The sequence below is a fragment of the Canis aureus genome, chromosome 24, assembly GCF_053574225.1.
Source record: "Canis aureus isolate CA01 chromosome 24, VMU_Caureus_v.1.0, whole genome shotgun sequence".
NCBI classification, from domain to species: Eukaryota; Metazoa; Chordata; class Mammalia; order Carnivora; family Canidae; genus Canis; species Canis aureus.
The window spans coordinates 12,541,182-12,557,135 of NC_135634.1; the positions used below are offsets into that span (position 1 = coordinate 12,541,182).

The 15,954-nt window shown below is 38.2% G+C and overlaps 1 protein-coding gene across 10 annotated transcripts in view; it reads left to right on the forward strand.

Annotated features, from left to right (window-relative positions):
• Window positions 1–15,954, forward strand: part of FLT3 (fms related receptor tyrosine kinase 3) — a 120,187-nt gene that overhangs the window by 21,651 nt on the left and 82,582 nt on the right. For 2 of the 10 annotated variants that reach the window (XM_077868272.1, XM_077868269.1), the window contains 3 exons: window positions 6,638–6,742; window positions 9,031–9,065; window positions 13,399–13,495. The exons of 2 other annotated variants lie outside the window; for them this stretch is intronic. In XM_077868272.1, coding sequence (XP_077724398.1) covers window positions 13,435–13,495 — 61 coding nt within the window. In that variant the 5' untranslated portion in view covers window positions 6,638–6,742; window positions 9,031–9,065; window positions 13,399–13,434. Of the gene's footprint in view, window positions 1–993; window positions 1,059–6,637; window positions 6,743–9,030; window positions 9,066–12,408; window positions 12,535–13,398; window positions 13,496–15,954 lie in introns of all 10 variants that reach the window. 6 more of the 10 variants (XM_077868279.1, XM_077868277.1, XM_077868274.1 and 3 more) reach the window with 5 other exon arrangements.

Here is a 15,954-nt window from a genome sequence, read left to right on the forward strand (position 1 = left end):
ATGTTTCGGATAGATTTACTTAGTTTAGTGGAATATAGTTATGGGATTCATAGTCACTTCTATGTATATGTGTAAGTCATTAAGAGTTATCCAGGTTCTATAACAGGCATAGCTTCCAAGAGTGCTCCTTCCTCCTGTGCCCAACTCATTATGAACCATAACACAGAGATCTAGGACTAAAGCCAAGCCTGTAGCCTAGTCTGTAGAAAATTCTTCCAATCAATTCCAATGGATAATAAGTGAAATTGTAAGCTGGAGGATTTGAGTCTCATCAATACCTAGTTAAAATACTTCATCAATACCTCACCTGTGAGGAATGTGGTCAGTAATGCAATGTACACAAGTATAAATGAACAATTCATTTTTTTTTAAATGAGAATGGCACAAAATAAAATTTGCCAGAATTCCTGTGTTTTGGAGGCAAAGCCTGTAGCAGTATTACTGATAGCAAGTATGTCTTTGGATGAAGTTATATTTTATGCTTCTATGATTGGATTGAGTTTTAACATACCTAGTGATTCTTGTCCTGACAAATTTTGGTGGTTCTAGATAAGATGGCATACAAAGCTGGCACCAAGACAGTGAAATGACCCTGAAATCTTACCACTCATATGTGAAAGAAATTTAATCGAGAATTTCCCAGATGTAATAGCAGTTCTAAAAATTGACGTGGCAGGCAGCCCAGGTGGCTCGGCGGTTTAACATCACCTTTGGCCCAGGGTATGGTCCTGGAGACCCGGGTTCGAGTCCCATGTCGGGCTCCCTGCGTGGAGCCTGCTTCTCCCTCTGCCTCTCTCTCTCTCTCTCTTTCTCATGAATAAATAAAATCTTTTAAAAAATAAAAAATAAAATAAATAATAATAATAAATAAAAATTGACGTGGCATAACCAGTCATGAATTGCGATGCAGAAATTTTAAACTATTAATAACAATGAAAAATCTTGATTGGCCATGTTTTAGAAAAGGCTCAATTATCTTTCTATTCTCTCTAGAGAATAAGATTTTCTAAAAGCAATGACTTAAGAAGAGGCAATGAAACTTTATGCAGCCAGAAAAGGTAGGAAAAAAGTAATATACAGATACATCAGACAGTTAATTATTAATTAATTAATTAAAATAACAAATGTAGAAATAAAATTATTTGTTTTAATTTCATGACATCTCTGGTATTTGTCAGCTTTTAAAAATCTCTAATTTCCCCCAAAATAAGTAATCCAATTAGAAATGGGCAAAAGACATGAACAGACATTTCTCCAAAGACATACCGATGGCCAACAGACACATGAAAAGACACTCAACATCACTCATCATCCAGGAAGCGCAAATCAAAACCACAGTGAGATATCACCTCACACCTGTCAGAATGGCTCAAATCAAAAACACAAGCAACAAGTGTTAGAAAGGATGTAGAGAAAAATGAAAAATGAACCCTTGTGCACTGTTCATGGGAATGCAAACTGGTGGAGCCACTGTGGGAAACAGTATGGAGGTTCCTCAAAAAAATAAAAATAGGATGCCTAGGTGGCTAGTCAGTTGAGTGTCTGCCTTTAGCTCCAGTCATGATCCTGGGGTCCTGGAATTGAGCCCTGAGTCAGGCTCCCTGTTCAGCAAAGAGTCTGCTTCTCCCTCTCACTCTGCCTCCTTCCCCACTGCTCATGCTCTGTCTTTCTCAGATACATAAATAAAATCTTTCAAAAAAAAAAAAAGTAAAAATAGAATTACCATATAACCCAGCCATATGACCCTACTGCGTATTGACCCAAAGAAAATGAAAAGATATATGCACCCTGTGTTTATTGCAGCATTATTTACAATAGCCAAGATATGGAGCAGCCCAACTATCCACAATAGACGTATTATATATGTCTATATATATACAATGGAATATTACCCAGCCATATAAAGTAATGAAATCTTGCCATTTGTGACAATATAGATGGTTCTAGAAAGTATAATTCTAAGTGAAATGTCAGAGAAAGACAAATACCATATAATTTCACTCATATGTGAAATATAAGAAACAAAACAAAGATAAAAAGAGACATGAAAAAACCAGACTCTTAAATATAGAGAATGAACTGGTGATTACCAGAAGGGAAGTGGGTGACTACGATGGGTAAAGTAGGTGAATGGGATTAAGAGAACTCCTATCATGATGAGCACTGAGCAATGTATAGAATTGTTGAATCTCTATATTGAACGCCTGCAGCTAATAGAACACTGTACATCAATTATACTGGAATTAAATAAAAACATAAAAATCAGTAATTCGTTATGGTATCTTTTTCAATTCTAAATAAATATGTACTTTTATGCCTGATTTTATGTTTATCAAGTTGCATTCCTTTTTTAAATCCCCACATTTTATATGATTCAAGTCCCCCGAAAACTTGGACCCTCCCTTTGGCTCTAACAACAAAGGAAACAGTACCCCAGAATCATCAGTTTAGGATTTACTTAGAAAGTAGATATATATATACGTAGCAGAATAAATGAATGAATAGAGTAATGTACTAATGGAAACAGAAGCCTGCTCACTGCTGTAGCCCCAAATTCAGAACTCTAGTATCTTTTAGAGTATGCAAATAGACTTGGGCATCGTATGTTCTGCGCCCTGTCTGCTCTTCCTCCTGTACTATATTCCTTGTCCCACCGAGCTGACTCATGGCTTAAATACCATCTGTAGACCAGAGACTCTCAAATTTATGTCTCCAACCCAGACTCCTCTTCTGACCTCCTGACTTGTTTATAAATGCTTACCTGACATTTTCACTTGAATTTTCACAAATATCTCAACTGTACCATGTCTAAAACTGCAATCTCACTATTTCGACAAACTTCTCTGCCAGCCTTTCCCATCTTGGAAAAGGAAAACTCCAAAGATCCAGTTTCTTAAAGCAGAAAACTGAAGGTCATCCTGAGCACTCCCAAACTCTCTTTACCCTACCTTTAAAATAGATCCACTCTCTTCCCCTCCTGTGCCATGACCCTTGTTCATATGATTGTCACTTCTCTTCTAGATGATTATGTTAGCCTCCTATGTAATCCATTTTCCAAAAAGCAACCAATCAACATTTTTAAAATATATATCGTCAAAGGGTACATGCTTCAAGTTGTAAGATGAATAAGTTCTGGGAATCTAATACTCATTGTGGTAACTATAGTTAACAGTACTAGATCACATATTTGAAAATTGTAGAGAAAGGAGATGTTAAATGTTCTCACCACACACAAAACTGTCATTACGTGAGCTGATGGATGTGTTCACTAATCTTATTGTGGTAATCACTTCACAATATATACATGTATCAAATCATCACGTTGTATGCCTTAAACTTACATGTTATATGTCAATTATATCGCAATAAGGCTGAGGAAATACATAAAATAAACTAGCTGATCAAACCACACCCCACCACATCCCCCCCCATTAAAAGCTTTATTCATTTCCCACTGAATCAATATAAATCCAAACTCCTTGGCATGACCTTCAAAGCCCTCCATGAATGCCTCTCTACCTCATCTCTACCTCAACTCTTGCCCTCCAATGGCATTATTTGAGTTTCTTGACACACCAGACTCTTCCACTTCAAAGTCTTTGTACATACAATTTTCTCTACCTGGAATACAGGCCTAAAATCCCACCCCAACACACATACTTTATACAAATCCTGCTATAGTTCTCAGTTTAAGTCTCCTCAGGGAGGCCCCTCCCCTTACCATCCAATTTAAACTTAGTCTCCATTATTTAGTTTCTCATCAGCCATCGACACTTCCCCCTTTTAGGATATATCATAATTTGTGATTAGAAGTTATTTAATGCCTGTCCGTCCTACTGGCTATAAGCCTCATGAGGGTGAACACTGTTTCTATTCATCTCAAGGCTAGATTCACAAAAGTTTCAATAAATACTTGTTGTTAACTGAGTAAATAATACAATACCTAGTTAAAGTTAGAGCAAGCCTACTAAAATTATGATACAGGATTAGAAGAAAATAATCTATTTTGTGGTATGGTTTTCATGCCAATAATGTTTGTGGGGCATCTGAATGCCAAATATTTGCCTTTTCTCAGACTAATAATATTGACTGTTGGTTGAATTGTAGACTTTTTAAAGTTAAAAACATTTTTAGAGCTGGAAGTAGCCTTATTGATGAAGAAAGAGAGAAGTTGTGGTCTACCAAGGTTGTACAGCTTGTGGATGGCACAGCTAGGTTAGGACACCAGATCGTCTAAAAACTGCCATGTCGGTGATTTTTTTCCCCTAGAAGGTAGCAGTGAGCTGCAGGAGATGGGAGAGAGTAGGGAATTAAAATGCTAAGTAAATTAATAAAAATATTTTAGGATATTTGCAGTTATTACTCCCACAATATTTCATATACATTCAAGTCTGTTTAGTAACATTGGCTTTTCAAAGACAAAGCTTTTCAGATATCATTCTGTAATAAATGAAAATTTTATTACTTTAAAACTGCCTATACTGGGCAGCCCCAGTGGCTCAGCGGTTTAGTGCCACCTTTGGCCCAGGGCATGATCCTGGGGATCTGGGATCAGGTCCCACGTTGGGCTCCCTGCAAGGAGCCTGCTTCTCCTTCTGCCTGTCTCTCTGCCTCTCTCTCTCTCTCTGTATGTCTCTCATGAATAAATAAATAAAATCTTTTAAAAAATAATAAAAAATTTAAAAATAAAACTACCTATAGGGACAATAACAACTTCACATATTTTAGAACATTTCTATATTCAAAAATTACTATGTAGTTTGGATTATTGTTGTCCATCAGATAGAAGTAAGATATACTGTTGTCTTACATAATACCAGGGGAAAATGTCTTCTTACCAATTAGAATTTTTATTTTATATTTATTGAAAGAGCTGTTTTAGACTTATTTAGACATAGGGTTTTTTTTAAAAAATTACATATATTCTTGGCATCCATAAAAAGGAAAATACAGGGGGCACCTGGGTGACTCAGTGATTGAGCATCTGCCTTTGGCTCAGGTCGTGATTCTGGGGTCCTGGGATCAAGTCCCACATCAGGCTTCCTGGAGAGACCCTGCTTCTCCCTCTGCTTATGGCTCTGCCTCTCTCTGTATCTCTCATGAATAAATAAATAAAATCTAAATTAAAAAAAAATTAAAAAGTAGGGATGCCTGAGTGGCTCGGTGGTTGAGCGTCTGCCTTCAGCTCAGGGCATGATCCCAGATCAGGGGATTGAGTCCCGCATCAGGCTCCCTGTGAGAAGCCTGCTTCTCCTTCTGTGTTTCTGTCTCTTTCTCTGTGTGACTCATGAATAAATAAATAAAATATTTTTTAAAAAAAACAAAAGGAAAATACAAGCAAAATTTATTAGCTAATTTTCCCTAAAATTTCTTCACTTTCAGGGCACCTGAGTAATTCAGTTGGTTAAGTGTTAGCCTTTGGCTCAGGTCATGATCTCTGTCATAGGATGGAGCCCTGCATCAGGTTCCCTGCTCAGTTGGGAATCTGCTTCTCCCTCTCCCTCTGCCTGTCACTCCCTCTGCTTGTGCTCTCTCTCTCTCTCTCTGTCAGATAAATAAATAAAATGTTTTAAAAAATAAATGTGATTTCTTCACCTTCAGAGCCCAGCTCTTCTGAATCACTCTCTGACTCAGAATTGTCAATGTCTGGTTTTTCCACATAGCACTTCTAAAAAAACACTCTGGGAATGTAGATTTTTAAAAGAAAAATATTTTCTCTGCTTATTTAATATGAACCCCCAACCAATAAATCAACAAACATTGTTCTCAGAAAGTAAATAAATTACCTGCTGAAAGCTGAGGGAATTTATCTGTCTAGCTAAACAAAATTAGAAAGTCAAAGACAAAACCTGCATAATTCTCCAGGAAGTGACTAGAGAATAGTTAGGGAGTTTCTATCATTGGAAGGGAGAAAGTTTGGAGCTGGTAATGATACTATGACTACACACACACACACACACACACACACTCTACTTTCAGGGTCACTTCAGCTCTAGATGGTTGGTTTTTAATCAGTAGAAAGGAAAGAAGGAAGGGAGGGAGAGAGGGAGTTAGGAAGAGAAGGAAGAAAGGGAGGGGAAAAGAAGAAAGGAAGAGAGAAAAAAGAAGAAAGAAAAGCAAGGGAAAGCAAAGACCCTCTACATTTCTAAGCTTTTAATCCTGTGCTATGATTTGGAAACTCAGCCTAAGCCTGTTGAGATCCTATCAATACTTGTGCAGTCCTTTCCCCTATTAGCAAAAGGACAGAAATAGCTTTAACTTCAGGAAAGTAATTTAGGTGATAAGGTGAACATTCTATACTTTCTTATTGTACCTCTCTGTTAAATATCTAGAAATAACACATGTTTAAGGTTTGCAACTGCACCCTCCAGCTAAAATGTAAACCTAGAACCATGAAAGATTGAATATATGGATGTACAGGGAAAGAGTCTGTGTTGTTTTAGAAATATGCAAAAGTGATGTAGCAATGTTGTGATAGGAAAGTAATGTTGGTTGAAATGTCTTTGAAAAGTCACTCACCTTTTCAACTTTTTTTTTTCATTTCAACTCTTGAAAAATGAGTTTATTCTCTTCATGATTCATTAGTCATTTTGATTTTCATCCCCATATTTATTGATGGAGAATTTTAAATCCCCAGGTTATCCTGTGAGTGAAAAATACAAATAAATGAGTATTTTCAAAGAATTTGGACAGTTCAGATGGATTTCCTGATGGCTCAGAATTCCACCTGTCAGGCTTCAAGGTAGGAGTATAAGTAAAACCATCTAATACTGAAGATACTCTGGTGACTACTCATAAATAATCATTACTAACATTTCTTTTTTCTGGAAGAAATGTCAGGCAGCTTTTGGTTTAATTCATGACCTTTTTTTTTTTTTAAGTGATCTCTACACTCAACATCTGGCATCCTCATGACCCCAGGATCAAGAGTTGCATGCTCTACAGCTGATCCAGCCAGGCACCCCAATTCATGGCTAATTTAACTGGTGAAATAATGCTGTGAAATTAATTCATCCAGTAACCATTTATTGAATTCTGACTCTGTACTAGAGCTGCACCATGCGGTACAATAGCCACCAGCCACCTGTTGCTATTGAACACTAGAGAGATAGCTAGTGCTGCATTTTTAACTTAGTTAAGTATAAGCATGACTCACAAATCAGTTATTGGAAAACTTCAGTATGTTTGGAACAATTTGGATAAGCAAACCTATCTTTTCAACCCTAAATTTTATGAAATGCAAATGCAGTTCCTAACACTTAAAATGAAAATTTAGCATCCATATTGAGGTGTATTGTAAGTATAAAATACACACAAGATTTTTGAAGACATGGTGCAAAAAAACACTAAAATATTTTGTAATTTTTTACTATTTATTCCATACTGAAGTGGTAATATTTGGAGTTAAATAAAATATATTATTAAAATTAATTTTACCTATTTTGTTTTATCTTTTTAAAATGTGGCTACTGGAAAATTGCAAATTTCATATGTGGCTTGCATTATATTTCTAGTGGACAGCTTTGACCTATGGACTAGAGGTAGAGTAAAAAATGATTTCATCTATCCTTGGTTTCAAGAAGGCTATGACTTCAATTTCAATTAGTCTGAGCTGCTTGCTCTCACCATCTCCCACCACACATCTCAACCAATGTACAAATATGTGCCATTGAGCCTAAAGATCAAAGTGTGGATGAATCAACACAAATACATTCCTCCCACTAAAAAATGTCAACCCGGAGGAAATTTTATATGGATGGTAGAAAAAACAATATATGTTTTACATATTATTATTAATCAATTCTCATCATTCTTTATTTTCAACACGCTCTAACTTCTCCTTTCATAGAATTTCATGATTTCCTGCTTGACCAAATTTCCATACGTTCCCCAATTCATCTATTAATGTTTGAATATAGGCTAACTAAAGGAGAATATATTAGTTATCTGCTGCTGCTTAACAGATTACCCCAAAATTCAGCAGCTTAACACAATGAACAATTGTCATCTCACAGTTTCTATGAGTCAGGAATCTGGGCACGGCTTACATAGCTTCCTTTGGCTCAGTCTTCCATGGGCTGTAATCAAAGCCAGGGCTGCAGGCATCTCAAGGCTTGACTGGGAAGGATCGCCTTCTAAATTCATTTGTGGCTAATGTCGGGCCTCATATCCTCACTAGCTATTGTCCAGAGACATTAGATTTTTGCCACAAGGACCTCTCCATGAGGAAACTCACAGTATGGCAAGAGATTTCCCGTAGAGTGATTGAGCAAGAGAATATTGAGAACAAGCAAGATAGAAACCTCAATCTTTTTAGGACTTAATATCGAAAAATGGCATCCTATCATTTTTGCCACTTTCTGTATTTAGAAGTGAGTCATTAGGTCCAGCCTCCACTTAGGAGAGGTTATAACATCAAAGCATGAATACCAGGAGGTGGGATCCCCAAACCATCTGAAATCAGTTAGTGATTTTTTGTATAATTGAGACTGATTCAAGCAAAGAAAGTCTTTAAAGTGACTCTTTAAATTGTTAACCATAAATCTAGAAATGTAATCAAACATTTTTAAAATATATAGGTAATAGTCCTGACTGAAGATATTTGGTTACTGTTTGCTGGAATACTAGAATTGTTAGGATTTTGTTCATGATTTATGAGGGAACCCCCCCCAAAAAATGTGAAATACAGCCCATCCTCTAAAATTGTAGTAGAATCATTAAAATTCTCAGAAGCTTATATTTTTAAAAATCCATAATCAGAAGTGCTCTGGTGTGGTTTTGTTCACAGGCAAGCCATGGTTAATCCTTCCTAAAGACTTCCATGGTACTGTGGAGCTTGAAGCATTCCTCATGCTTTTCCATGGCATGAAAACATGGGCTGCTCTGAAAGTAGCACTCAATTCCCATTTCAAATTAAAGCCCTTTCATGAAATGGATCCCCCTCCTTTCATTTACCTAACTCATCTCTCACTACACCCTGACAGGAGTTTTCCATTGCGACTTGACTCATCCACTGATTTCTCCCCACAGGGCCATCATATAGCCATCATCCTGAATGATAACAGGTCAGTCGTATTTCTTCCTGTTAAACCACGTTCTTCCCTCTCCTTTTTATAAAAAAGAAAAGAAAAAAATCTGCTGAAGCTCACCTTCCAGAAGAACCCCAGCAGATTTCTAATCACACCAATTTAATTAGACTTGAATTAAGATGTGAACCACAGTGGAGTGGGGAGCTGCTATTAGACCAGTGTACTGACATTTAAGATTTCAGAGGTATAGGATTTTCAAGGGGTAACCATGGAAATGGGCTGACAAGTTGTAATCAAAGTTATTGGGAGCAAGGGTGTTTATGTTCTTGGAGGGCGGAGAGTTGGATGGGTGTTATGTTCTCATGATAATGGTTGGGCCAAGGGGTGTAAATTGAAGGAGAGTCACTAGATTGGGGGGCGAGTGCAACATCCACTCAACTTGACTCAGGAAAGAGAAAGCTGTACAAGAGGTTGCAGTTAAAAATGGGTGACAGTGACCAAGAGGGATACATGATATCCTGGATTTTCATTTTAAAAAACTAAACCTGATTTGAAGAAGTAATCAGCCAAATACAGAAGTAATCAGCCAAATACAGACTGGCCTGTGAAGTATTCTGGAATGTGTACCCAGGTTCTCACCTCCTGATGCCAAATTTATAACCTGTGACCCTAACTGTATATCACAGCCAGACCGAGCTTCTCTTAGAGAAGTAAACTTGCAATGCTGGGAAGGTCTAAAAATAAAATTTTAAATGGTACCAAAAAATGATGCTAAATAATGCTTAATATTTTTGTACAGGTATTATAATGTTTGTAATCATTGTTACAGTTACTATATTTTCTTCATGATTTGAGATACTTGACATGTTTAAGAGAACTTGACACATTAGATTTATGTTTTTAAGTCAAATGCTTGGAAATACTTGACTAAGTTTATAATCAAAATTTAAGGGAATCCAATTATTAAACCTACAAGTTTCCCCTTATTATTCATGCAAATACTCCTTAAATGCTGAGGAAGTTAGATTAGACTTAATTAGGTAAAGAAGAATAGATTTCCTAAATGTGCAATTATTTAGAAATTTGGTAAATCTTAAAAAAAAAAAAGAAATTTGGTAAATCTTAAAAAATAAGAATCCTATTTTTATAAAAGATTTTAAGTAATCTCTACACCCAATGTGGGGTTTGAACTAACAACTCCTAGGTTGTCATATGCTCCACTAACTGAACTAGTCAGGTGCCCCAAGATTATCCTATTTTTAAAAATATTTTTTTAAAAATCCATGTATACAAAGGTGCCTGGCTGGCTCATTCAGTAGAGCATGTGATTGTTGATCTCAGGGTCATGAGTTGGTTGTTTGGTCTTTTTAAAGATCTTACTTACTTATTTGACAGAGAGAGAGAGAGAGAGCACAGCAGAGGTTGCTGCAGGCAGAGGGAGTGGGAGAAGTAGACTGCCCACTGAGCAGGGAGCTCCACGTGGGGCTCTATCCCAGGACCCTGGGATCATGACCTGAACCGAAGGCACACTTTAACCCACTGAGCCACCCAGGTGCCCCCTCAGAGTCATGAGTCTGGGCCTCACATTGGGGGTGGAGTTCACTTAATAAAAAAAAAAAATCTATACATACATGCATAGAGAAAAATATGGATGGACTAACATCAAATTGTTATTACTAGTTAATATTTGTGTTTGACTATTTACTTTGCACTGTCTTTTTGCCTTGAACATGTATACTGCTTCTAGAAATTCAGAATATTCTTTTCAAAAGAGAAAAAAATAAAAAGAGGCAATGGTATGGGAGAAGCAATGGAGAGCTAGAAGAATGTCCACATTCCAGGCTTCATCGTATATGAAACTGGGGGAAATAAATAGCATTTGAGAGAGCAACAGAGGAAGTAGTTTTCCTGAGGGAAGCCAGGTTTCCAGGTCCAGAGGTGGAGAGAATGTTTTGTAGAGAACTGACTACACTTTTTTCTCTGTGACTCTGTTATGCATGTTTCCATCAAACCCTAATCACACTTTGGTGCAAATGAGGGTTTTGCGGCAGGGGTTTAAAAGACTTTATTTTTAAGTAATCTCTACATCCAAAATGGGGCCCAAACTTTCAACCCCAAGATCAAGTTGCCTGCTCTACCAATTGAGCCAGCCAGGGGCACCTGAGTCAAGTATTTTTTTATATGACTGTCAACCCATATTAGATTGCATGCCTCTTGGGGCATCTGGGGGGCTCAGTTGGTTAAGCAGCTGCCTTCGGCTTAAGTCATGATCTCAGGATCCTGGGATCAAACCCCATGTCGGGCTCCCGGCTCAGTGGGGAGTCTGCTTCTCCCTCTCCCTTTGCTTGCTGCTCCTCTACTTGTGCTCTCTCTCAAATAAATAAAATATATTTTTTAAAAAATTGCATGCCTCTTTAAATGTAGGAATGGTCTTCCTCACCTATGTAACCCCAGTGCTTAGCACATAGATGGCATTTAATAAATATTGCTTGAAAGAGGGAATGAAGAATAACTTTTCATTTCTTTTCTTGCCTCTGCTTGAAAATGTAGACTCTGGTTTGAAAACTCCCTATCCAAAAAACCTATCTGCTCTAAAATAGCTCCTTGCCAGTTTGCCCCAGTAATTGAAATTCCCTGCATTGAAGTAAACTTTTTAGTTAAAGCATTATCTCCAAGGCCCTGCTCTTGAACTCTATCCATTCACAAGGACTGACAAAATGATCATGGTTGTCGAAACTGAATGATGAATGCATGTATCATTACATTGTTACCTCTACTTTTATGTATATTTGAAAATGTCTGTAAATACCTTTGGCTCAGGGCATGATCCTGGGGTTCTGGGATCCAGTTCCTCATTGGATCTTCGCAGGGAGTCTGCTTCTCCCTCTGCCCATGTCTCTGCCTCTCTCGAGGTCTGTCATGAATTAATAAATAAAATCTTTTTTTTAAAGTATGTATTAAAAAATGTCTTAGAAGCATGTCAAAAAATTCAACAAGTCATGCATCAAATATTTAATGATTTATGAGAGTATACTGTAGGCCAGTCACTGTGTTAGACTCTAGTAATACATGTGTGAATAAAAGTTAGAGGTGTCGGTGGGCTGTAAGAGTGGAACAAACATCCAATGCAACATACAGATGAGAGAAAGGAGAGGATATACCTAACTCACAGTTGGGGTGCAGTCGTAGGCGGGCAGAGTGGACCAGGACTGATTTACAAGGCAGACCAGAAGGGATGGGGGAAAATGGTGAGAAGGGTGAGAAGGGTGAGAAGGGTGAGGAGGTCATTCCAGACAGGAATAGTATCAAGGATTAAGACATGGAAAGCAGGTAGAACTTGTGAGTTTGGAATTCTAGTTCACTATGACTCTAACTTCAGGTATATATGGAGGAGTGGCAGGAATAAAAATAGTCCGGGTACAGGCTAAGCTGCTGTTACAAAGAGACGTCAAGATACGTGGATTAACTACAATCAAAGTTGATTTCTCTCAAGTAGCAGTCAGAGGTATGTGGGTAGTCCAGGCTTTCAGGGTTGCTCATTTGAGTCTTCACCATACCCTAGGATGTTGTCCTTGTCTGCATCATCAAAACAGAAAGACTGTCATGCTCACGTTCCTGCTCAAGGAAAAGAAAAAGCAGACATGGAAAGCAAGAAATTTCTTTTAAAAAACAATTTGTTTTGAAATAATTTCAAATCTACAGGAAAACTGTTTAACTCAGGGATGCCTGGGTGGCTCAGTCAGTAAAGCATCTGCCTTTAGCTCAGGTCATGATCCCAGGGTCCTGGGATAGAGTCCCATGTCAGGCTTCCTGCTCAGCAGGGAATCCGCTTCTCCTCTGCCTGCCAATCCCCCTGCTTGTACACTCTCTTTCTCCTTGTCAAATAAATAAATAAAAATCTTTTAAAAAGAAAGAGAGAAAATTTCTAACCAATAAGAGGAATTAATTGCTGTATCTTCTTCACCTAGATTCTCCAATTAACATTTTATTGCATTTATTCTCTTGTATTCATGCTCTATTTATGTATGCATATAGGAAGAGGCATGTCCCTAAACACTCTGATTTCTGTTTTCCCCACACAAAGTCACTCTCCTCTATAAGTAGGATACAAACCCTTCAAGTCAGAAAGTCAACATTAGTACATAGTTCACGGATGTCATTCAGATTTTGTCTCCAACTATGTCTCTCTCCCCTTCTGGTTCAGGATCCTATTCAAGAATATGTGCTACATTTTGTTGTTCTATTTCTTGCAGACTCTTTAGTTGTGGAACAGTTCCTTAATTTTTGTGTCCTTGACAGTTAAGAGTACAGGCCTTTCATTACTCAGAATGACCCTCAACTTTGGTCTGTCTCATGTTTCCTCATTCAGACTTGGTAATGGATTCTTGGAAGGAATACCACAGAAATGACGCTCGTCATTCTCCTTGGAGAATCCCATCAAGAGATATTCCATGTTGACCCATCCTGTAAGTGATGGTCACCTTGATCACCTGGCTGAGTTGGGACATGCTAGGTTTCTTTACTCTGGAGCTATCCTTTTTCCACTTTGTAATTGATTTGTATTTTGTAAGGAGACGTTCCGAGACTGCACCAATATTCCATTCTTTATATAATGACATGTGGCATCATCCAGGCTTTACTGAAACAAAGTGTTGTGATCCGATTGTGTTTTAGAGAATCTCAATGGGAAGAGGGCGATGGTGGTTGTAGGGTAACTGTGATCATCTAGGCAGGATCATGTGAAGACTGAGGATAGGAAAGAGTAGAAAGGATGGAGGGAACATATTAAAAGATATTTAGGTTACAGCTCCCAATCTAGACCCTATGATGAACTGAATGTGGAGATTTAAAAGAAGAGGTTAATAAAAGGGTAAATAGTGACTGGAATAGTGTGCTTCAGAGGGAGCACAGTTGGGGTTTTTTGAGAATGGGTGTGTAGGGACGCCTGGGTGGCTCAGTGGTTGAGTGCCTGCCTTCAGCTTGGGGCATGATCCTGGGGTCCTGGGATGGAGTCCCACATTGGGCTCCCTACAGAGAGCCTGCTTCTCCTTCTGTCTATGTCTCTGCCTCTCTTCTGTGTCTCTCATGAATAAATAAATAAAATCTTTAAAAAAAAAAAAGAAAGAAAGAAAAGGACTGTGTAGTATAAACAGTATAAACTGAAGATACAGACCTTGGAATCTTTGGTGTCGAGATGGTGCTGGGAGTAGATGAGTCACTGGGAAGGCTGGAGGAGGGAAGAGAAGGGATTTAGCTCAGGGGAATGGCAGTGTTTGGAGGAGGGAAAGAGGTGGTAGACCAGCAAAGATTGAGAAGGTATGATCGGAAAGGTGGGAGGATAACCAGGAGAGGATGGTTGCAGTTAATAGACATTAGCAGATTAGCTGCCTACTGCCTAAGAGAAATCTGAAGGAATTAAACAGGAGACTTCACAGCTGTGCACTGAATTGGAGGGGGGGGGGGGAACAGGGAGTAAGAAAATGTAAATCTGAAAAGTCCCCCATGGTCAAGGAGCAGCACGCATACCCTAAATGAACAGGTTTGTGTAGGAAGAATGTGAAACCTATAGCTAATAATTCCCTTTTCCTCCATCAGCTTCTTGGTCCTGAGCAGAATGGCTCTATTCTTAATCTTCCATAGGCCCTAAGAGTATTTCTTGTCTTGCCTTCTTGTCTTCTCTCCCTACTCACCAGCCAGGCCTACGGAGCAAGAGAAAATATTACCACTTCTATTATCTTGTCACCAAACACAAATACATTTTAATTTTTAAGTGTTTTACTTAAAGAAACTACAAGAGAAATAAAGGGAACAAAATGAATAAAAGTCACAGGAACTCTGAAAAAATAGTACTAGAGTGGTTTGTTAGTTACTGTTTTCCTTAAGGTGTAAATGACTCTAGGACTGCTCTCCACCCCCTTCTCTGAGGATGCTTGGAGACACCTTCTGTAGTTTCCATAGTTAGCTTGGGTCCCCAAATCAAATGATTCCTTTTTTAAATGCAAGGTTATTTCTCCTGTTGGCTCTTGGCAAGCATACAACTTTCAGTTTCTTTCTTCCTTTTTTTGTTTTTTGTTTAAAAAACATTTATTGAGATATAAATCACATGACACCCAAGTCAGTCATTTAAAATGTATAATTCAGTGGTTTCAGTGTATGCACAGAGTTGGGCAACAATCACCACAAGGTATGTGAAGAAAATTTTATGACCCCAAAAAGAAACCTCAGACCCATTAGCAGTCACTCCCCGTTTGCACCCTCGTTTCCCCCAGCCTCATGAAACCACTACTCTACTTTCTATCTCTACTGATTTGCCTATACTGGACAGTTCCTGTAAATGGAATTATGTCATACATAGTCTTTTCTGACTGACTTCTTTCACTTAGTATAATGCTGTTAAGGTACCATGTTGTACCATCTACCGTTCCTTTTCATGGCCAAATAATATTCCATTGAATGGATACACCACATTTTGTTTTACTATTCATCAGTTGATGGACACTTGGGTTGTTTTCACTTTCTGGCTACTATGAATAAAGTCACTAAGAACATTCATGTATGCATCTTTGTGTGGACATATTTTTTTTTTAAGATTTTATTTATTTATTCATGACAGACACAGAGAGAGAGACATAGGCAAAGGAGAAGCAGGCTCCCTGCTGGGAGCCTGATGCAGGACTCAATCCCAGGACCCTGGGATCATGACCTGAGCCAAAGGCAGATGCTCAACCACTGAGCCACCCAGGCACCCCTGGACATATGTTTTCATTTCTCGTGGGTATGTACCTAGGAGTGAAATTGCTGGGTCATAAGGTAACTATATGTTTAACCTTGTGAGAAACTGTCAGAATATTTCCCAGGGCAGTTGCACCATATGATATGCCTAACCGGGAGTGTAGGAGGATTCTGATTTCTCTACATCTTCAGA